A 22,482-nucleotide genomic window follows, 5' to 3' on the forward strand; every position below is an offset into this window, starting at 1 on the left:
TGTAGCCCCAGTCCGGAAAACCACTGCCCCACTAAATGCTTCCAATCAGTGTTCTTAACAAGACCTCACCAAGCCGGAATTCCTGCCCTCTTATCTCATTCATCTGTTTTACCGTCACAGCTCAGGGCCTCGACCAGCTTTCAGTATTTTAGGAATGCTGATGCGCTGCCTTGCAGACTCGCTAGCACTAATAATAGATATTTAAGGCACTGTACCGTGCAATCCTTATCTGCAGCTCAAAATCAGCTTAATTGTTTTTTGTGTGTATAGATTTCAGACTTAGAAAGTTACAACACACACACACACAAAGATCATGTGTAAGAAAAGATTTAAATCAAATTAAATAAATACCAGAAGAAGTTAAGAACTGTGAAAAAACACCAGACGTTTCCTTACTCTTAGAATAACTTTTATTTATTTTACTTTACAAAGAGGTCTCGACCAAAGCTCTCGATTACTGAATCTATGTTCAAATACAAACAGTCTGTGAATAATTTATTTAGACAGTGGGCTAAATGTTTGACAGGGGTGTTCAGAAAGTACTGATGAATTTCAGCAACAGCAACAAAATGTCCGACACAAAAGAAGTTTTTTTTTTTTTTTGTCCAAATATTGAAGTAACACACATCCTGTATCAGGTCAGAAATGGCAATGATTAAAATGTGCAATAAAACCAACAATGGTAGTCTTAATAAAGTCCTTTTTTGGCCTCCGGCATCAGAGGACCACTTGTTGACATCGCAGCTATATTGCATACCATGATGTCATCACTAACTCATACAAGCTGTTGACGAAGTCCCCTGGCCAGCCGAGGATGACACTAACATAATGGCATGACCTGTAGTGAAGATGTAGGCAGGAATGAGTTGGGAGTGGGGTGGGGTGGGGTGGGGGGGGGGGTATAAATGTGTTGCTGCTGTAGGCACACACACACACAAACACACAAACTCATAGGCATGTAGTTTTGGAATGATGGCAGGGGTGGGCCACATTTGGAGTTATTCTGGGGTCACGATGACTACTGATCCCAGGGGACTGTTCATCAAAAAAAGAGGCTTTGAAGGACACACCGGATCTTCTTGGTATGACATGACTGTTATAGAAGTAATGAGAAAATAATGGCAACGAGAAGTGTAGGGAAAAAGCTGTGCACTTGGCATTGGATATCAGTCACTGAGTGGCACTGACTGCAGTGCTCTGTGTAATCGTATGGGCTTCGGCAGACTGCCTGTGGGCCTCTTGGTGCTTTCTTGTCAGAAAAGGGCAGGTGCAAAGTTACAAAGGCAAACACTGCTCTCTAGTGGGCATACAGTATACAAACATAAAGGCAATGGGCATTCAAGAGCTTCGGCACTCACAAAATACAATCACCAAAGAAACAACAAATGGAGAAATAAAGCACTTTTTTGTGAAAATCTACAGATGCGTCATCCATAAGTTAATATAACATCAAATAGTATCTGCGTAAAGTTCAACTAGAAAAGTAAAATCTTACACTGGGACAAAAGTGTTGACAATGCCTCTAAGTGATCTGGCTGGATCAAATCTCATCGGGTATTCCCAAAAGTGGGAACTGTAATACTGATCGCTGCATACTACAGCATTTGACGGTTGAATATAATACCACATTTGGTAATATTACAATCCTGATTTGTAGAATTGTCTGATCATAGAAAAATCAGCATCAGGAGCAGTTAAACTGTCGTGTGCCATGAATGGTCAGGGTTTTAAAGCAAACGTGCGTGGCACTTGGTGCTTAAAGTTAATTAAATTCTTATTTGTCATCAAAGCTTTGGCAGATCAAATAAAAGGTCAGGGTAAATCACACATTTATTATAGACCAGCGTCATCAGGGCAACTTAAGTGTCCACGGATCATCCACTACTGTATATCAGTATGTTGTCCCCTCATTTATTCTATGTAGCTTTAGAGGAGGCAGAGATAGCATCCTTTCTCCTTAGAGATTCTGTTATACTGCTCAGTCATGTGTGTTAACAGCTCAGGCAGGCTCCCTCCACAGTGTATAAACTGCCCAAGAGTAAAGTCTTAGTCTCAGCAGAATGTCTCTCCTTCCTTGATGGCAGAGAGCAGAGTAGGGAATCAAAGGCAATCAGTTGTGAGGTATCAAACCTCAGAATTAGTATGTTACTGTGTGCCATATTTAGATTGGGCACGAGGTGGAGGGGAGAAGGGTATACTATATTCCTGGCTGTCGGTCAAAAAAATAAAAAAAGCTCCTGAAGTCTGAGCCCCGTCGGCCAGGTAACCCAAACCCTGGAGTGGGGAGTCAGCGTGGGATATGGGGAGAGGAACAATGTGGCTCTTTGTGCAAGCCGGGCAGAGAAAACAAACCGTTTCCCCTGGAAAGAGATCATGTTCAGGCTCCATCTGAGAAGACCACACAAGGCTGATCAGAGCCCTGTCTGCTGTGTACAGCAAGGAGAGGAGAAGGAGGAGGAGGAGGAGCGCATCTGGACAGCCACACTAACTTGTACACACACACACACACACACACACACACACACACGCACACTTTAGGGCAATGTCAGACAGGAAGAAGATCTGTCATATCAAGTGCTCACTGAACGCAACATAACACACTAGCCAACAATACTCTTTGGTCCAAGACAAAATGTGTAAGTATGTTGTGTTCTTTCCCCATGTTGAGTTGTGATAATATGGCCATCTGGACTGCTTCCTGGGTTGGCACCCTGCTGGTCTACAGGCAGAGCAGCACTGGTGGGCTGAAGGGCTGGCTGGAGGGTGTTGTCCACAAGAGGGCGTGGCACTCAATCTGGCACCGCTATACAGTGTTAAACAGGGAGTCTGTTCATTAGGTAGAGAAGAGTGGAGAAAAAAAAACAGAGAGAAGGCGAAAAAGTAGTGAGATGTTGTAGATTCTAGGCTTATTCTGTGCAATTTCCATTTCTAGCATATCTTATATCAACCCCTCCTGTTCTGGACACTCATTCCTTTATCCGCCCATTCTGCATAAACACTGAGAATGAGACTTTCAGTCATTTCGACACTCAGATAACTGTCACAGAGGGCACAATCAAACCAAGAACATCTGGCCGATTTCTCTCTCACACGAACACAGACTTTCATTGAAACACGCTTATTAAACGTAAACAGACGCACACACACTCGCATGTAAGGGCCCAAGCCAGGGTTCTGTACTCCCTCTGTCCCATTGCGTTTTAGTTTCAAACGCTCAGCGAATACCCATGTGGTGGGATCGGATTACACGGGGCTATAAAATATCCCAAATAAAGGCAAGGAAAACTGAGACGAAATAACGGGCTGTTTCCTGAGGTGAAATCCTCCAGTTGGCCACTGATTCTGTCAATTTTTTTTTTAAAAGACTTTTAGCACTGGAGACAATAGTAAAGGACAGCAGCGTTCTGCTCAGAGCACAGAGGTGGCAAGCTAAAGTCATTCTCATACGGCAGCCAGCTCCCATTACACACAACGCAGGGCCATAAATCCGTCTGCACGACACAGACAGCACACTGTGATTTCATATGTATTGGTTACTAAGGGGATGCATGAAACCACAACAAAAAACAACAAAGAGTTAAGGTTAGAACTCGTATAGAGAAAGAGAATTGTTTAACATCTGGGCTATAAGATAAAGGTTTATGTTTGTCTATCAACAGCTATCATTTTTATACATAATTATTAAGCCGACCCATGGCCGTTGGAGAGGAAAATGGAGAGTAAAGCAGGCCGCTCGAAATCCAACCTATCTCTGTAATATCAGCGGATTAATCTCAGGACCTACAATAAAATGGAAACATGATCTCATTATGGCGAGATACCAGTGTGTGAGGACGACGGGTGGTGTTACAGCCATTTCGACTGCCAATCGAGCAAGTGAAATTAATAGGCCCCTTGATTGGTCCAAAGTAAGGAGGTATTTTCTGCTGCACTCTAACAACAACATCTGGTTGGCAGCAGACAGGGGTGGTGAGTGAAGAGAAGGAAAAGGACTGAAAGGGGAGAGGAGAGTGCTAAAGTCATATGTGGGAGAGAGAGAGATGAGCCGAAAAGAGAACAGGGTGTCATTATGACATGTGTAATCGGAGCACTCTGGTTCTGCCCTTGTGTCTTCTAATGAAGCCCAGAACTCGATCACAGCTGAGACCTGGCTCTTATATTCACAGTGCCTCATAGTCTGCCTGAAAATCACCTATGTCCTCAGAAAGATGTCTGTGTTGCATTATTGTTCCTTGCCTCAAGAGTTTAACTTTATGGTCACACTTTGTCAGCCTCACTTGATCTGTCCCTCTGTCTGAGTGTCAGGTTGGACAGACAATCCCGTAACCTCAAGGTCACGGTTTTGATTCAGCAGCAGCAATCTGTTCTTGACAATGAACCTGCAACCCCCTCATAAACTGCAAAATACTTTAAGTAAAAGCGTCAGTTAACTGGTTAAAATATAGAAATCTCTTTGAGCCAACAGAACAGGCTGCCATGCAAACAAAGCATTGTGACTGTCGGGTTGCGGTGAAGTGATCGCCTTTCAAAGTGACTCTCACTGCTTGTGCCCTCCACCTCCTTCCCCTGTTGTAACCTTAGAGCCCTGAAGAGTGCCAGGTTACTGGGATTCTCTCTCTTTGGCGCCATGCTGTTTAGTGACCACGCACATACTATGAGACCTGTGATTAAGCTGTATATGTGTGAATGTGTGTATGTGCACATTATCTGATCCCTAGTCAAATGGAATTGAATAAGAAGTTGTTTTTAATTTAAGCGGCAGAGAACCACATGGGTGGATTTGTCACAGAGTACATTGCAATGGGATTTATACAAGAGTAAACTTGATATACTTTCAGATTTACCTGACAGTTTCTGAAATGTAAATCTCACCCATAGGCTGCTTGTGGCATGTGTTTTGTGGATGTATAAGTAAGATAACCAGGTAGAGTAGTTCTCCAACTCAGTAACTCAGTAAAAGTATCAGAAAAGCTAGTGAAAGATGTGGTATGTCTATACTGTGCCTGGCCTTGTAACAGAATCTCTCACCTCCGTCCTTTACTTATTCTGATCACGGATGCGTAGGCATCGCCTCTTCAGAGCTGGCTCCATGTCTCCAGCATTGGAAATATTAGCAGGGTTCCGCAGGGTACCCTTGTCCCTGAGTTTGGGCAAGAGCAGTGGGGTGATGGTTCCACCAGTCTTTGACGCTGTGGGTAGGGCATAGGCATGGTCCTCATCAGGAACATGGGGGTCCTCTCCTACCTCCCCAACAACTGCTAAGGGCTCTTCTGACTGACTGACAGGGCCTTCAATTCGCACTTGACCAACAACAGAGCACTTGTTCTCTTTGATAGCCTCCAGTTCACTGAGTGCAGGGTCAAGGGGTGGTGCTGGTACTCTCTGGAGTGGGTAAGAGTCTGGACTGGCCGGGGTGGATGAGGAGGACATCCCGTTTGGACTGTTGTCTTGAGATGTCAGGGTAGCGGATGTACCAATATGTGGATGGCTGCTTCCTGTGGGGCTGGGTGGGTTGTGTAATGGTGGAGTTTGGGAGTCCTGGTGGTGGTAGACAGTGTCATGAGGAGGGGACTGTGGTAGGGGAAGAGTGGGTCTGATGATGTCATGGATACCTGATCTGGACCCTGTTCCCGACTCCCCCAGTCCTGATAGGTCCACCACTCCATTTGTACTGGCCCCCAACTTCACTTGGGTCCTCTGAAGAACCCTTTGAATGACTTGTCGCTCTGGCGGCTGCTGCTTATAGTCTGTCACCCCCTCTGTCTCTGGGGTTGAGCAGGGGGAGTCATTGTACTGTGCTCTGGGGGAGGATACTCTACTATGGGGTGTGGATGTTGGGGAAGGGAATGACCTCTCTGATTTAACCCAATCTGTGTCCCTTGTGTTGGGGTCACTTGGTGAGAGAATACCTTGAGTCAAGGTTCCAACCAAGTTGTTGGCTACTAATCTGCTGTCTCCTTCAGGGATCCCTGGAGATAGAGGCCTAGTAGCCCTGGGTCTACCCCTGTCTGCTCCCTCTGGCACAGACTGGATAACGCCACTGTGACTTGGAGTTTCTAGGGTTGCCTTGGAAGTCACTGGAATGGGGATAGGAATGGGTATGGGGACAGGTAATGGAACAATGATGGGATAAGGCACCAAGACAGTGGGCTGAGGCAGAAGCGGGCTAAAGGAAGGAATACCAAAGTTCATCATGGGAGGCATTGGAACAGGACCTCTTGGCATCATGTTCAGGGGAGGGGAGTGTAAGCTGGGGAAGTAGGCCCCTGGGAAGGGGTGCATCAGTCCAGGGGGATTCATGGAAGAGGAGGTTGAGGGTTGCAGGTGAGGAGAGTGAGGAGGTCTATGGATAGGGCTGGATGGGGGGCCTGGGTGTCTGGGGGGGTTGGCGAGGGGGCTTTTCAGGCCCTGAGCATGGAGAGGAGGTCTGATAAAGGGCATGGGGATTTGAGGTACTGGCTGATGTTCCAAAGTAGGACGAGGAGGGGCTGGAGGATGAAGGGAAGCAGGGTGGGTTGACACCTCAACAGCTGTCGGATGTGGAGGAGGCTGGATGGGTCTTTCCAGTGTCCTCAGTCCAGAGGGCTTGGAATTTGAAGAGGATGCCTCTGAGGGGGAGACAGAAGTGGACTCTGCTGATCCATGAATAGGTGCAGGCCCTTTCGGGGAAAGGTTTTTATGACGAGCTTCTCCTGCGCTGCTGCTGTTCCAAGACTCCGGAGTGAGTAACTTTTGACCAGCTGTGATGCTGTCTGCCCTCCCTTCCTGGCTGGGTCTGTTTGGGCTGGAGCTGGTGAGAGCTGCACGGGCTTCTCTGTAGAAAACATCCATCTTGTACTGATTTAGACACTTGGTGCTGCAGAACTGGAGTCGTTCCTCACCAGATCCGAAGTCCAAGTATTCTTTAGTGTGACGGACATGCTTGCACCAATCACATACCTGTGGCACAGGGGAGAGAGACTGTGGGGGGTTATTGAAGTGATGGATCCTAGATGAAAAGATTGTTACGGCAATGGGAGATGCTCTGACTTTATCCTATCCTTTTAACGTAAAATCCACAAGCTACATGAGTATAAAGCTGTTTTAATTTTGTAATTGTATAGCATGTTCATAACAATACTTGACACTGGAAAACAAAAGATACATTGCTTGGGTGCTCTTACTCTGATATTGCTGTTAATCTTTAACACCAGTCTGGGCGAGTCCTCTGTATTAGGGTGCTGAGGAGATCTCTCACCATGGAGGTCTTCATCTCTGGCCTGACAGGGGAAACCCATAGACACAACATGACAACCATGAAGAAGAACTACTTTTGATGGGTTCATTCTCCGATTTGTGTTGATGAAGTGACACTTTGAATTAAATTAAAACACTATACGGGAATCATTCTGTGGTCATTAAATCAAATTTCAGCTTCTTACGTTACAAGTGCAAAAAATAGCTTCAAATGAATTGCCTTGTCATCAAGGTTAGAAGCAGTTTGAACTTCATGCATGGCACTAATCCCTAAAGGTCAGTTCAACAAAGGGAAATCACTGTGTTGTGAAACAGATACAATTCTACAACCGAGCAGACAGATAATGCAGGTGATGTATTGTCACATTATTAATGGCCTTGCCAGTATTAATATAAGAAATTCCTCTTGATTCGTGTAAGCTGATCTACTGTGGATCTGAGTGCTCCCCCATCTCTGTGACCCATTGAGTCGTGTTGAGTTACGAAACATGAGGCAGCTGAAGGTAAGGTATGCACTGAAAGTGGACACCTCGCCCCAGGCCTCCTGGCTTTCCTCTCAGACAAGCAGTGACAAGCCAACGGCAATGCTTTCTGCCCTGCCTACGAAAATCTAGAGGGCTTGTTGCACACAGCCTGTTCAGCCCTGCTTTTTGTCTCTGTTGTCCTGTGAATAAACCTACCACAGTATAAACAACAGTGAGGGTGAAAGGGGATATAGCTGATTGTCACACCGCACCTCAAAAAAGGGATATCCATGTCGTAATGGATGGTGAAAAATCACAGCAATGTGCATCAGAGCATTTCACCACAGTTGCAGCTTTCCTGTCCTCCAGACCAAAGCCACTTAATGGCTGGCCCCTCCTCCATTAACGCGAAACTGATACTAAGTGTCCTCTACAAACTTTGACCTCCCTTCCACCATTCCTATACTGGATCCTCCATATTAACCAGAAAGTGTGTTCTCAGAGATCCCCTTCCTCAATTCCTGTAAATTAATCAGTGACTTATGACCTCATAAGATCAGGAGTATCTGTTTCTCAAGGCCTGTTTACCTGCCACAAACCACTTGATGCTCTCATGGGAATGGAGAGTGACACAGCTGGCACAAACTGTCCACATATAGTGTCTGTATGCATGTGTGCAGTCTACTAAAGTCAACACATCTACATCTACAAACCATTCAACACCATATAGAAACCAGGATTCTCAGCATGTGATGGACACAGGGACAAGGCACAACTAATCGTTTATGACTGCCCACAGTGATGCTATGTATTGCATACATTTTTCTTTCACCACTAACCTTATTGCGTTTGAAGTAGGCCCGTCTGCAGGCAGCAAAACACTTTTCACTGCAGAAGCTCTTGAGCTCGGACCCCATACATAGAGAGTAGCGTTTTACCCCTTCCTTCTGGCACCAAACACACACTATCTGCACATTCTGTACATCTTCCACTGGGGGCAAAAACAGAAAAAAAAGTTAGCAGTGAATTTCAAAAGCAATATTTTAAGTCTCAGAAGTATAGTATCTGTAAATATCTGTGAACAACTAAAGCAAAGTGCTCTTCAGTGAACAAGTTATTTAATCCTGCTTGAACTAAACAGACATTGGTGAGCTGTGTTCTTTTAGACCGGGATCGTTGGACCTTGGCCCACAGCTACTATTAATTATTTTATGACAACAGAAATGATTGTACTGTCAAAGTACTCAGGGGCTGCACAGAATTTCACATAAGATTGACTGAGCTGAGCTTCAGAGAATATTAGAATAATAACAATACTTATGTTTAACAGTTTGAATCACTGGAAGGACTCTGTACTCTACCTTTTCATGTATAAACACAATATAAGTCATGGATTAAACACTCAGCATGAGGGTATTACAATCACCATATCTCTTAATGTTTAGTCCCATAGCAAACTACCTGCTGATGGCTTTATAAGGGGAACAATGACTGGGGCACTCTTGTGCTCTTTGGGGGTAGTCAGGGATGAATTTGTTGAGGAAGAGGAGGGTGAAGAGGAGGGGACAATGGAAGGCTCTCTCTCTCCACTCTTCATGGCAAGGACCGTATGACTGACTTTGGTGTCCAGGCTTTTGGGTTTTGGCAATGAGTTTTCTGAAAGACATAAGTGTAACATAATGCAAACGACTTTGAGTTTTCATGTAATACAGTATCCACATCATGGCTTACATGATACAGTAAAATCTTTTGCACCTGTAACAATGCCCTATGCTGATTTTTGGTAAAGATGTGTTGTGAAACAGCAGATGCATCTGAATGAATGAAACGTGAGAGGTTGAAACTATATTAGAGTATGTCTAGCTCATTTGAACAGTGACTCAGTGTCTACACTAAAACCAGTGGAACCTGTTAGTGTAAATTTAATAACACTCTATTCAGTGAACTGTCGACACCTGCTCTCACCTTTTAGCACAGACACATGCTGACGTCTTTCTCTGTAGTTTCTGATCTCGTTGGCCTCCGAGTCTCTGAGGTCCACCTTGTCATACCCGTACCATCCCAGCAGCTCATTCATGGTGCTTTCTGCAAACGTCTGCACGAGAGAGAGAGAGAGAGAAAAAGAGGAAAAGAAATCACTGATTAATGTTCTATGTAAAGGGATAGGGTAACTGAGCCATGGCTTGCCTGCAAATGGGAAATTCTGACCGTACATCTTAGGGTTGTTAGTGGAACTTTTTATCCTATGTTAAACATAATCAGACCTTCCTACTCTGAATCAATGCAAGGGATTCTTTCTCAGCCCCAGCCCAGTTGGAGAAATGAATACGGGCACAGTGGAGTACAGTATGACGCTTTTTCCATGATGTATTCAAGTTGTTTACTCTTGCTAAATCTGAGACGGAAAGGTTTAAAACCTAACACCAGTGTGAAATCTATGAATCATCCTTTGTTTATCTCTTTTAATTGGAAAAAAGAGGGAGAAAAGAAAACTGTTCTCCACAGATGGGATGTGTGGTGCCCCCCCACCCCCTCTTTTTTTTATTACGACCAGATGAAAAAAAACAACCCACAAAGGTCTCTCTCTTTATCCACCCACCCCTCTCTGTGGCTTTGGGAGCACCGGATTGGTGGAGAAACCTGATCTGGAACGGGCAGAAATCAGAGCGGGACACCCTACACCACAGCGAGGTCCCACGGTTCTCGGAAATGCCCCACTCCTCTCCCTTCTTCTTTCTCCCAATGTCCACCACTCTCACTCTCTTTCAGTTTCCCTGTCCCTCCTCTTGTCTCTCTTCCTCTGCTCTGACACCCCCCCCCCAAATTCACCTCCCATCTTCACCATCCTCCCCTCCACTCCAGCACCTTCCAGCCCTGACACCCGACACAGTGCTGCCTCTCAAGTTTCACCCTTTTCCAGCACAGCCAGCCTGCTGTGGTGGTGTTGTAGTGCTGTAGTACTGACTGCACATTCTTTCCCCTGCTTTCCTCACTCCGACCTCTGCTCTGCACTAGGGCCTCAAAGAAATGGATCTCTCCCTTGCTTGCTCACTTTCTGCTGTGGTGTGTGTCTGGGAGAGTGTGTGGGTGAGTGCAAGCAGCGGTATCATATGCAGCTAAATATGCCTAACGATGATTAAAGTTAAGTATCCGGTGTCTGGTGCTGCGCTCAGGGCTGACGTGGAGGGAGTAGGTCCGAATGTGGTGTTGAAACGGATGTATTACAGAGACAACACAAGGCTGGACCTCAGCGGAGCTAGAAATCGGTTTGCCTGCTTGCCTGCCTGCCTTTCTTTTGCCCTTTCATAATGTGACTCATTTTCAAGGTGCACATCTCTAGGATTAAGTCACGTATGTTTCACATCATGTCTAACTTGGTTATTGTCTGCAGGAGGACTGCAACTTTCTTATATGCATACAGTCTCATTTGGTCTTTCCATTTTCTTGTTAACGAAAGATGGGCAATTTTTTTTTCATCCACTCCCCCACTTCCCACAATGTTGTTTTTGTTTCTTTTTGGCAGTTCAGACAAACATCTGCTTTGTGAGAGTGACAAGCCATATCCCAAACCACAGAGAGAGTTGCAGCCAAAGGCAACAAACCGAGGCCGACCCTGAGATTCAGCCCAGGCAGGCTTACATCAAGCGGGGATTGCATTTCACATGTTTTGATTAAAATTAGTTAAGTTGTAACACTACACCTCCCCTGGTTATCAAGAGCTACAATCCAAACCACTTACACAAAAAGACCACATTTCCTCTCTCACGAAAGGCCAAAACCTCCTCCCCCCAAAAAAATGCTTGTCTTTTTAGATTTTTGAGCTCCTGCTTGAAGGAGCTGCAGATATCCCACAGTCAACACTCTCAAATGGCCAGTGTCCTAACCCAAACACGGCAGACAATCCACGGATTAGTTTCCATGCAGTAATAGGCTGGAGGGAATCATGTCTGTTTCTGTGATTTAACTTACTATTGCCTGTGCAGGGACTGTCCTTCAAACCAGACAACAGAGGAGAGATACTAAGAGTACATGGCCTAGTGAACATTATCTTTATCTTATCTGATACGTGCATCTTTTACAATATACATTTATAGGGCTTAGAATTGATTCTCCCAGTGCAAGGCTGAGGTAGGCTATTTAAAGGATATAAATACCCCCTCTCTCTTTTGGAAGACATGAGTGTAAGCCTCTGTGGTACAGAAACCGTGCGCACCGCAAGAGCTGGGAAGAAGTGACGCACATCTGGATCTCCGCTGGACATTAGCGTCCGGCCACAGCTGGCCTGACATGGCGTCACTGGAAGGCGAAGACCAGCCTACTGTTCTTCACCATTCTTCACATTTATAATTAAAATATCACTTGCCGATGTGCGTGGCATATATCGAGTTTACGTTTAATTGTTTTTATTATGAGTAGTTTACTGTCTTATACTGGATGCAAACTATGAAGGTCTCTTTGATTTTTCTAAACCCCCCCACCCTCCCTCCAAAAAAAAGTGCGTCCATGAAACATGAACATATGAACGCATGAAGTATGTTTACATAAAAGTCATTGACAACAAACACAGTATGCGTCTCATTATTCCCAGCACTGATTTGTGAGCAGCTGGCTACGAGTGAGAAGACGCTGTGTGCGCACAGAAGTTATCGCTCGGTCATCATCACGTCTCACTGCATAAAAACTAATACAGCAGAAGCACACAAACTCACTCACCTTCATCTCCTGGTTGATCTCCCTCTTTACTGGGTGAGCAGGTTTCCTGCTGCGTTTATTTTCCGGTGGTCTGCCTTTCTCCATCTCTGGCATAGTCCTGGTTCTGGCTGGATCCGATCCGGATCACTGTTGAGTATCAGCTGGAGGTTTTTTTCTTATTATTGGAGGAGCTTAGAGTGAAAGCTGTCACTCCCGGTGACAGCGGCTGTCATTCCCGGACTTCTGAGTCCCTCATCTGGAGCTTTACACCATACGAGTCCACTGAACATGCGTGCGCTGCAGGCTGAAGGCTCCGCCGCCGAACAATCACTACCCTCTCCTCTCCAACACCATCAAGCATGTACCAGTAACAAAGACACGGCTTCCGGTTGGGACTTTCAAAGTATATTCTCAATGACAACCTTAAGTAACTTGTTTTATAAAGACAGCTTCAGATCAAACATAGCCTAATCAACACCTTAGCTGAGAGTTGAAACACAGATGTTTATATGAATTACAAAATGAAAAAAAAACTAAAACAAAATGAGAATGCTTTATGATCTGTGTAATTGTCAACATGCACCACAATTTGTCTACAACCACAATCCCAGCTAAATCCCATTTAGGGTACATTTTAACAGCGCTTTCTGTGGCCACAAACCTGAGTAGATCTAACCACTAAAGCGTTGATTTGTCAAAGATTAATTGTTAGTTTATTATTTTTTATTGTTTGTTCAAGCAATGTTCAATGAGTTAGTCTCCTGGATGTTTTTGACTACAAATCTTTGACTAAAATTGCCTAAAACTGAGTTAATATAAGTACAAATATAAGTAAACAAAACACAAAAAGGGCATATTAGGTTGCATAATTTGTGTTATACCTTAGATAAAGTGTACTGCACCGCAGTACCCTTTACACTTACTGCTTTTATTATGAAAGAAAAGTCCCATGCTTCCTGTCATTTGTTATGTGTAACTTCACCGTGCCCTCTCCGCATAGGGAAGGGAGGTCTCTCTGAGTTGATGTAACCCAACACCTGGCGCCCACCCCTCCCAAATCTCAACAGATACATTTCATAAGGAATGCAAAGACTGTGCTTTATCTGAGGGGACACAGTACAAACACTGTACAAATACTCTTGTCTTAAAATAAAGAGATGAAAAGAGCGCGGTGCGTTAAATGATACCATGGCAGAATGTATGGGGCTTTCTCAAATGGCATCTGTTTAATCAGTGCCTGTGTGTGTGTGTGTGTGTGTGTGTGTGAGAGAGAGAGAGAGAGAGCATCTGTGCGCACCGCATAAAAAACACCTGAAACGTCCACATTTGGCCCCTGAGCTACCCGTGCCTTAGGAAAAGTACCAGATGCCTGAGGACAGGATTTATATTCACATAGAGGCGCGTGTCCTGAGCCTGAGCGCAAACAAGAGCTTTGAACATAAACATTTGGCCCATGGTTATTCTTGATGGTAAAGGCCACAGTCTTTATTACAATATCATGTTTCCAGGCTAGTGGTGAAAAGATGGGACGATCAAGTTGCATTCAGCGACATAAACAAGCATGAGTGCTCTTTCAGACAAGTTGGACAACTTTATTTTAACACTGCTTTCATATTTGCTGTTATGTATATAAATGTTATGGATCAGTATCCTAGCTTAAATAGCCTCAGGTTCATGATCCTACCCTTCGTGGTGAATTTAAGGTGATAACTTTGGGTATGTAATTACCAGCTACAGGCAAACCGGGTTTGGTGGGTCTGCTGCATCCTTAAATGTCTCTTTTGCAGAACTTGGCACTTGGTCTCTTTGCAGAAAGACAGACAGACAGACAGACAGACAGGCGGGACAGGAGGGCTGTTTCAGAACCTCTCCTCCCTGTCTCCAGCCGTCCTCGGTCTGCTATGGTTGGAGGAATCCGGGGACCACGCTCGTGTAAACAGAAATCCGATCCAGTGCGCAGGGCTTGGGTTTCGCCCCCTCGTACACCCGCTGATGATACCCGATCCGGCCCGGCTTTGGGAACAGGGCTTATCTGATGCCTCACAAAAGGCCCCTCTCTCCGGCTCTCCATAACATTGCACATCTGGCGCCTCTGCAGGGAGCGCTGTCCCTTTAGGTTCCTCTGGAGGGGGGTGAAAGCGGGGATAAGACCGTCTCACAGTTCCCTCAGAAATCCAGAAATCCACTTACACAAATGATAGACAGTATTTATGGGTCTAAAATTACAATCTCCATAAAAAAAACATAATCATGAAAACTGCTTGGGTTATTATTATTTGCACTATTGTCCCTGGATACGCGATTACATTCAACATCGCACCCTGTCAGCTGAGGAGATGATTGAAAATGTTGTAGTGCGGTCTTCAGCATCAGCAGGCGGATATACGGTGTGACCTCTTGTGGTTTACAAAGTGTTTTGGCCACTAGGGGGTGATGTCTACCCGTTGGTTTTGAATAGTTATGAATATTGCCCGGTGGTCTCCCTGTATCAAATTACATGCAAAAGGCATCTGCCTCCTTGACCAAACAAGATGAGCTGTAGGATATTCAACAATTTTAACTGCAGTTTACATTTAGATTACATTTGACAACAACAACTTGGTCCGCAGCTGAGAACGCGTGATCCATACAACACCAAAAGTAAATAATATAGTCAAATCAAAACATAACCATAATAAACCCTTACTATGTTTTTCTGCAACAATTGTAAGTTTCTGTTTGCAACGCACCACTAAGCAGCTCTGGTTGAATGTTGATCAACCAGAGCTCAAATAACATCATCACCAACACCAAAACATCCTGAAGCACAGCACAAATATAATGAGAAATAAGAAATTACAGGCAGAGAGAAGGAGGGTCTCCACAAATACAAACAGAGCAACACAATTCCCAGTGGGTCAGTCTGTACATTGTTTTAAGAAGTTCCTGCATATTATGTCTTTAAGGAAAATTCAGTTTTCATGTCATATTTTGCAAAGTTTTGGTTTAAACACAACATTGTCTGGAGTGATTTTTTTGAACAGCAACCCATATATCTTCGCTATACACTCAATACTGAAAAATCTGTCAAGTGATGAAATCAAAATCTACTGTCCCCTGAATAATTTTGTACTGTTTATTTGTATAGGACATTATTGTGAGTTGTGTTTTTAATCCTGTATAAAATGTAGGCTAGGTGGAACTAGATTAAAATTGGACGCACAAACTATTTCTAACATCGAAATTAAGCCTAGTTACTAATCACAAAACACAAAAATGATAGATTACAAAAGGATTAGGGTCTGCTTGGCTGGCGAGTGGATTGTGTGGTCTTATGCTGAAGGGCCTGTTGCTTATGTTGTTGATTGTGGCTTTCAGCTTCTCAGCCTGAGATTCTTCATCTTGACTTCATAGTAATGAGTAGATTTCCACCTTATTACAAATTGTGAGAATATTCACTCTGAAACACACATATTTTCTACGTGTAGAATTATGAATAACTGGTGCAACTCAATCCTGAACACTAGGTGTCGCTGTTTCCACACTTATAACCCGACGCGCTGACCGGTGTTCAACAGGTTGTATTAACTTTCCAGTTTGCCTTTTCCTGTCTTTCATTCGATTTATGTCACTTTCTCCTAAAGCTGAAGTGAAACAACATATTATGAGCTATTACCTGTTGAAACAGCAGGTGTCTCAGCAATCAAACCCAATTATAGCCTGAACTAGGAAGATTAAAATTCATTATTGGCTACATAACGGTGGGAGCAGCGTGCAGCTGTATACAGATCGTAACCAGCGCAGCGCCCTGGGTCACTGTGTTGCTGAAAGTGGATTTATTCTCAACAAGGAGTCCTGCACTTGAGAAATGCAATCAAACATATGGTAGGAAAGTGGAAAATTTAGTACTGGGATGGAATCTTCTTATTCAGCTGGCTGCCCAAATGTCTCAACAGTCAGCTACTGCACAAACTAAAGTGTGCCATTTATTTCTCTAAATGAAGTTAGTGTGGTCAGTATACAACATTCCTGTAAAACTTGTGATTTGCACCATGTCCGGGACTCCGTCAGGACCCTATAGCCTACGCTACGTCACAGACCTGCTGGTATAAAAACCTCCGTCTGTTGCTGCGTCCACATTAGATAGAAGCGGCGTTTGTGGGCAGCCTCCTCCATCTGGCCAAATTACTGCGGAAAAAAAGGAAAAAATGTTCAAAATGACGATTGCTCAGCTTGGTGTGCTTGTGCTCGCCATATGCTTATCGACACAGGTAAGATGACATTTATTCCGTTTATTGGCATCGCTTTAAAATTCATTAATCTGCAGGCAGCGGTTGGAATTTATTGTATTTCTGCCGGGGGCAAATTTACTTTAATTACTGTGCATGGCTACTTAACTGTGTGGTATTTGACTTTAATGATGTGTCAATGCCGAGTTTACACTCTAATAATCATTTGATGTGAAGGTCTTGGATTGCAGCCTCCGGACTACTTAGGACTACTTAACACGATCATCAATTCTAATCAATAAAAAAAAAAACTTTGTGTATGTACTTCAACTTTTTTCTACATTTATTTTTTACCTCTTGATTAGCTTACACTCCAGCAGAATTAATGATTCAGGTGCTGCGTATTGTCTACCTTTTCAAAGGTGGGGAGTGAATCTAAAGTTTCCTTTCGGTGCGGTTTGCCAAACGAAATCTGAGACGGACGCGGTGACAATTAGGTCGCACTTATCTTATTTTGCAGACCAGCCTGTCACCCTATGGTGTTAGAAAGTATATGTCATTGACTGAACTAACAGTGTGGCAATAATCTAAAACTGGATAAACACTGAGTCATTTTCATTGATTTCTAGGAAAATTGTTCATGTGTGCGTCATTACATTTTGAGTCCAGCTGATCCCTTGTTGTGAAACTTGATTACTTCATTTGCATTAAATTTAAATGATGTGGTCGTTATAGTCAGCAAATGTATGTTCAGCAGGGCCACAAAACCAAGCAGAGTCTTTATTACAGAAAAGTCTTGAACCCTCCTCATCCCTCCATCTTCCTCCTTTTCTTCATCCTCCAACAGGTGGTCTCCAAGAACAGCACAGACCCCACAGCGGGGGGAAACTCCACCTCCAGCCCCAACGGCACCACCATGGCCACAGACACCTACAGCAGTTCTGCCAACTCCACCTCCCCCACCGGAGCAGGCGTCTCGCTGCAGCCAGGCTCCTTCTCCTTCCTGATCCCCGTCACCATGGCAGCCTCTCTCCTGCACCGCTACTGTTGAAACCAGGACCCCACAGCCCCCCCTCATCTCTGCCTCAGCACTCCTTCATCACCTCCCCTCCTCTTACCTCACCCAGTCCAGCCTCACTTCTCTCCCCTTCGCTGCACAGAGACCACAAGACTAACATGGATGGACTCCACAAGCTTCTTTGTCCTTCTTAATAATGATAAAAAAAAAATTATGTAATTCAAGACATTTCTTTCAATAAAGGGGGGTTTACCTTCAGCTGGAGAACATCACCAAAACCCTCCTTATCTGCCTCCTTGGATGGAATCAAAAGGAACGGCGGTGCGCCCAGCTTCCCTTTTGGCTTGCGTTTCCATAGTCATGCCAACACATTTTGGAGATGCTCAGGGCTGCGGTTGTTCTGTCACATGTCTTGATTGAAATGTGGACCACTTGAGTGTACAGAAGTTTCTTTTTGTGGCTTCACATCCACCTGGCAATCAATATCAGAATGGTTTTTGTCTGTTAAGTGAAGTTTGGCAGATTCAGTAGGAGATTCACGAAAAAAAAAATTGTTGCTGGGTTTTTTCATAATTTGGCTTTTCAGTCTTTTTTTTTTTTTAATTAGAAATGTCAAAGAGATGTTTGTAGCAAATGAGTTGCCGCAGGACTTGTGTCAGTTTTGCCTTGTGATTTTTAAAGAGTTGTGGTCTTTTACAATGAGGGTTTGATTGGCACCTTTCCCCCCTTCATCCATGGGTTAGAACCAGGAAATGACTGTATGTATAACCATATGGGAAGGGTTGATGTTAGATTTATATTTCCCCCTTATAGTTTATATTTTGTATAAATGGAAATGTACTGTTTATTAGTTTGGGTATAATATAATGGAAGAAATGGCAATGTACAATAAATGATGAAAAAGGACAACTGTAATTGCTTCTTTAATTTCCACTTTGTCTAACTTGGGCTAAAATGTTTATCTTCCATGTGAAACCAGTGCTTAAACCAGTGTTTTACTAATGTTTTAAAATCTTTGAACATCTTGTTCTTACAGCCTACAAATTTGCATCAATCTCAATCTGTACAATCACCCTGGTAGATGATTTAAAGGGTGTGGTACTCATCGTTACTGAGCTGCCAAACAGTCTAGACAGGCAACTGCTGAGCTACAGGCCAGCGATGGCCTCAGCATTCCCTGATGCCCCCACTGATCCCCCCTGGAAGAGCGCCAGAGCAACACTGACTGGATATGAAGCAGTACCAGCCTCTGTGGTATTCTAGTGATGTACAAAGTCTAAACGAGCCTGCATGTAACATTTAAATGACAATGATTTCTCATTTTGAGTCTAAAAGGAGGAGAGAAGCCTTGTAAAAGCTGCCACTATGCAGAAACCTGTTGTTTCAGTCAGGAGTTTGACTAACATTATTTATATTTTTCAATTAGTGGAAGAATACAGATGAGTTTAAAGAGGCCCCGAGGGAATGCAACGTCACATTTGATTAGATTTTCAAGCATGTTTGGCTTTTGGCTTTTACACAGCACTGTCTAGTCCTGTCTATTTCTCAGTGCTTAATTCTCCAACAGCTGCAGAGCATGGAAACATATCTGCATAGGCAGACACTAATGTTAATTAAATTTGGATTGGATTCCAAATTAAATCATGTCTTTGAGATGTACACAATGGGAGAAGTATTTACATTAAAATGGAATATCCACCACTGGGGAAAGTTTCATATAGTCATCTGCCAGTATGAAAAATATATCATGGACTCAACAATCCAGAATTTATTTGCTATATTTGTGTACATGTAAAATAATATAGAGGAGTGACTTTTGAGCAGTGCCGTGTATTCAAGAGAATCTAACATTTTAGAACAAATAGCTTTCAAGTTAAACCTTTGTGGTGCATTTTTCTGTTTGTAGGTATTTTGGAAATTGTTTTGTGTCTATCTATCTGGCACTAAAAGAAAAGTATTAAAACCATTGAACACACACAAAACTACCAAAAAACGCTTATGTCTGTGTGTTTGAGGTGATCACAGTGATGGCATAGTGAGTAATGTGCAGCTCGGAAATGCCTCAGCACCAGTAAAGCCAGCCTCATGACTCATTAGCCCAGACTATTGTCTCTCAATCCTCTCTGCACTAACCTCTTCCCACACCGAGCCACCGTCCCCCCCTTTAACATCCCTTTTCCGGATCTATCCATTTACTGTCTCCACTAGTCAAGTCTGAAGGGACTGCATAGATAGTGGATTTTCAAAAATGACTGATGGTTTTCTTTTCTTCCTTTTTCTTGTTGAAAACATATCTGTCAGAGTGGTATTCCAAAACCAGTATTTCATTTCTGCGATTTCACAATTCGCTGACTGGCTGGTTTAATTTTCTTAAATGACATTGCCTCTGGTTATGATGCTATTTGTATAAAACACAAAATCTAAAAGCAATCTTTCAAGCATCATTGCCAACTGACAAATCTGGAGCACCCGTCAGTCCTGAGAGCAGTTTGGAAAACTTCCATATGATTCCATTAAGATAAATGAATGAATGGATGGCTGAAAAAATAAATAAACTTTGTGGAATTACTTCATTGAAACTATCATTACATAAATAGTCAACAAACTGACTCCTTAAAATGGAACTCTCTATATAAAATGGATAAACAAATAATATAAAAATAATAATATAGATCTAGCAAAGCTGGCAATATCTTGAGCCATAAATCTGATTGGTTGATTGTAAGAGAACAGTTTGAACTAGAAGGCCTGGGATTACCAGTAACATTTTCTAAAGAGATTGCCCGAAGCTATAAAATGTCTACTGTAGTGGCAGAACCAATGTCCTGTTGCAACTTATTTAACAATGTACTCTGTTTACATGAGCCAAAAAAGGGTTTTCATGTTAACACTGCTATCCTCCAAAACCTTGCAAGGGTAGCATTTTGGCTTGTGAGTGAATTAGCATAATTGTGGTAGTGGGGTGCAGGTTTGGACGTAGCTGCAGGGGTGTAATAGGTGGGAGTGGCTCGTGGGAGCAGTACCTGAGGGTTCTAAGTGGCACAGGTGTTACCTGTTTGCTAATACAGTGCGTGGATGGGCTGCACTCTATCTTATGCCACAGCGTGACGGGTCTGTAGAAGACACACTGGATCCAGAGGAGAACGGCTCTCCTCTTCTCTTGGATCTTTGCAGAGGAGCAAAGGCTGAGGAGAATGTTTGTGTTGTGAAAACATGTGTGAACAAAGAGGACTACCTTAGAGGAAAATAACTGTGTGACAGTGTTTGTGCTGAGGAGAAATTAATATAAGCTCCTGACTCTGAAAAATGAGACTAGCTTTGTTGCCACAATCCAGTTTTCTCTTCTCATCAGATCTCAGATGTCTTTGTCTTTCCTCCATCGCTGCACTTTTACTCTCTTCAATTGATTGCCAGAGCCAAAATGACAAGTGAAACCTCGAGATGCTTCTCCTCAAGATTCTTGGGTTATTAGTTTTGACCACAGATCGAAACATTTGCATAAAGCACAGTCAGAGAGTTTGTTTTTTTTCCTGTTTATGAGGTTTTGTGCAGGGCTTGTCTTTGTCTCTTTATCCATTGTGTCTAATCCCCTCTGATTATTATGTATAGGCTAAAGTTGCTGCTTCCAGTAACACCAGAAGCATCACTTCCTGTGTGCCAGAGTTTTTCCTGGAAAAATCATCAGACGAGATGCAGGCTGTTAGCAACAACAGGAATCGTATAAGCTGTCATGATTGTAGGCGTGGGTTATTTCACTTTTATGTTAGATCAACTAGCCAAGTAAATAACAAGTCAAATAACAAAAAATAATATATATAAAAGTAAGTAAATACATAAAAGTAAGTAAATAACAAAATGGAACCAGTCTTTCGAACAATAAGAAGAATATTGACTTTATTTTTATTGCCACATTTTGTGATAAACCAACTGTTAGTTGAGGATTATGTACGTGACGAGAGTCTTCCTCTGTTTTCCCGGTAGTTTCACTCTCTTTCTTCTCTACTTCATCTTGACAGGCAGTTTACTTCCACATCCATACTATCTCCAGTCATACAGTCACCTCTCCTCTGTTGTGAGGTGTGACACCCAGCAGACCTTTAATCATTGATTGGCTTCATGAATTATTCAGACAGCAGGCAATGTTGCAGGGACGATGTCACACACACGTAACGCTCTTTCCTCAACGCACCACACTGTTTAGGGCCTTTCAAATGTGTTTTGTTTGTGTAAAAACAAGTTGCACAATCACGTGGTGATTATTCATACATTATGCTGTGAAATGGGACAGAAATGTTTGTGTGTTTATCTTTTCATTGCTCCGTGAACACAAGTAAAGGGGTACTTTTTTTTTCTATTTGTGTGGTAATAACGTAACGGATATTAGACGCAGTGGTCATGTTTCTGTCATTAAGGGCTAAGCCCCCCTGACTTGTGTCAAATTTCAGGACTGTAGTAAGACTCACTAAAGAGTTGCTTGGGAAACAAAAATTGGCTTTTCAAATAATTCATCTGTACATTTCACAGATATAAAGTGTATGTATGTGGCCTAAAATCCAAATTTACTCAAAAAAATTCAAAGTGAGCTTTACTATGAGAGATTTTAGCATCCAGTCTATCCTGGAGTTTGTTTTGGGTTCATGAATAATCCAGTTCACACCACAGACAAATGTGAGGCTCAAATGTGTCAGCCTCTCCAACACTGTGCTTGTTGCCCAGCATCCAAAACCCTGTCTGAACTGGCTGATTCATACACAGGAGATGATTGAAGTAAAGAAATGAAATAAAAGTATTATAAAAGTTTAGGGCACTGACATTTCCAGCGATCAAATCAGCTTCAGAAACATAAAGAGCAACTGTTCTCACA

At 43.2% G+C, this 22,482-nt stretch overlaps 1 protein-coding gene across 2 annotated transcripts; it reads right to left on the reverse strand.

The window, feature by feature from the left end:
• Positions 1 to 392: 392 nt before the first annotated feature.
• On the reverse strand, positions 393 to 12,732 carry LOC124050859 (sine oculis-binding protein homolog). 2 transcript variants are annotated; one of them, XM_046373786.1, is made up of 7 exons: positions 12,414 to 12,732; positions 9,666 to 9,795; positions 9,162 to 9,356; positions 8,540 to 8,691; positions 7,164 to 7,259; positions 5,029 to 6,939; positions 393 to 2,826 (listed from the first exon to the last, which is right to left on the reverse strand). In XM_046373786.1, exons 1-6 carry the CDS (start codon positions 12,504 to 12,506, stop codon positions 5,038 to 5,040), a joined length of 2,568 nt encoding a protein of 855 aa, XP_046229742.1. In that variant the 5' UTR covers positions 12,507 to 12,732; the 3' UTR covers positions 393 to 2,826; positions 5,029 to 5,037. The 2 variants fall into 2 exon arrangements, with proteins under 2 accessions (XP_046229742.1, XP_046229741.1); XM_046373785.1 differs by having other exon boundaries at positions 5,029 to 6,960.
• Between the last annotated feature and the right edge of the window lie 9,750 nt (positions 12,733 to 22,482).

The sequence above is a fragment of the Scatophagus argus genome, chromosome 19 (assembly GCF_020382885.2).
Source record: "Scatophagus argus isolate fScaArg1 chromosome 19, fScaArg1.pri, whole genome shotgun sequence".
NCBI classification, from domain to species: Eukaryota; Metazoa; Chordata; class Actinopteri; family Scatophagidae; genus Scatophagus; species Scatophagus argus.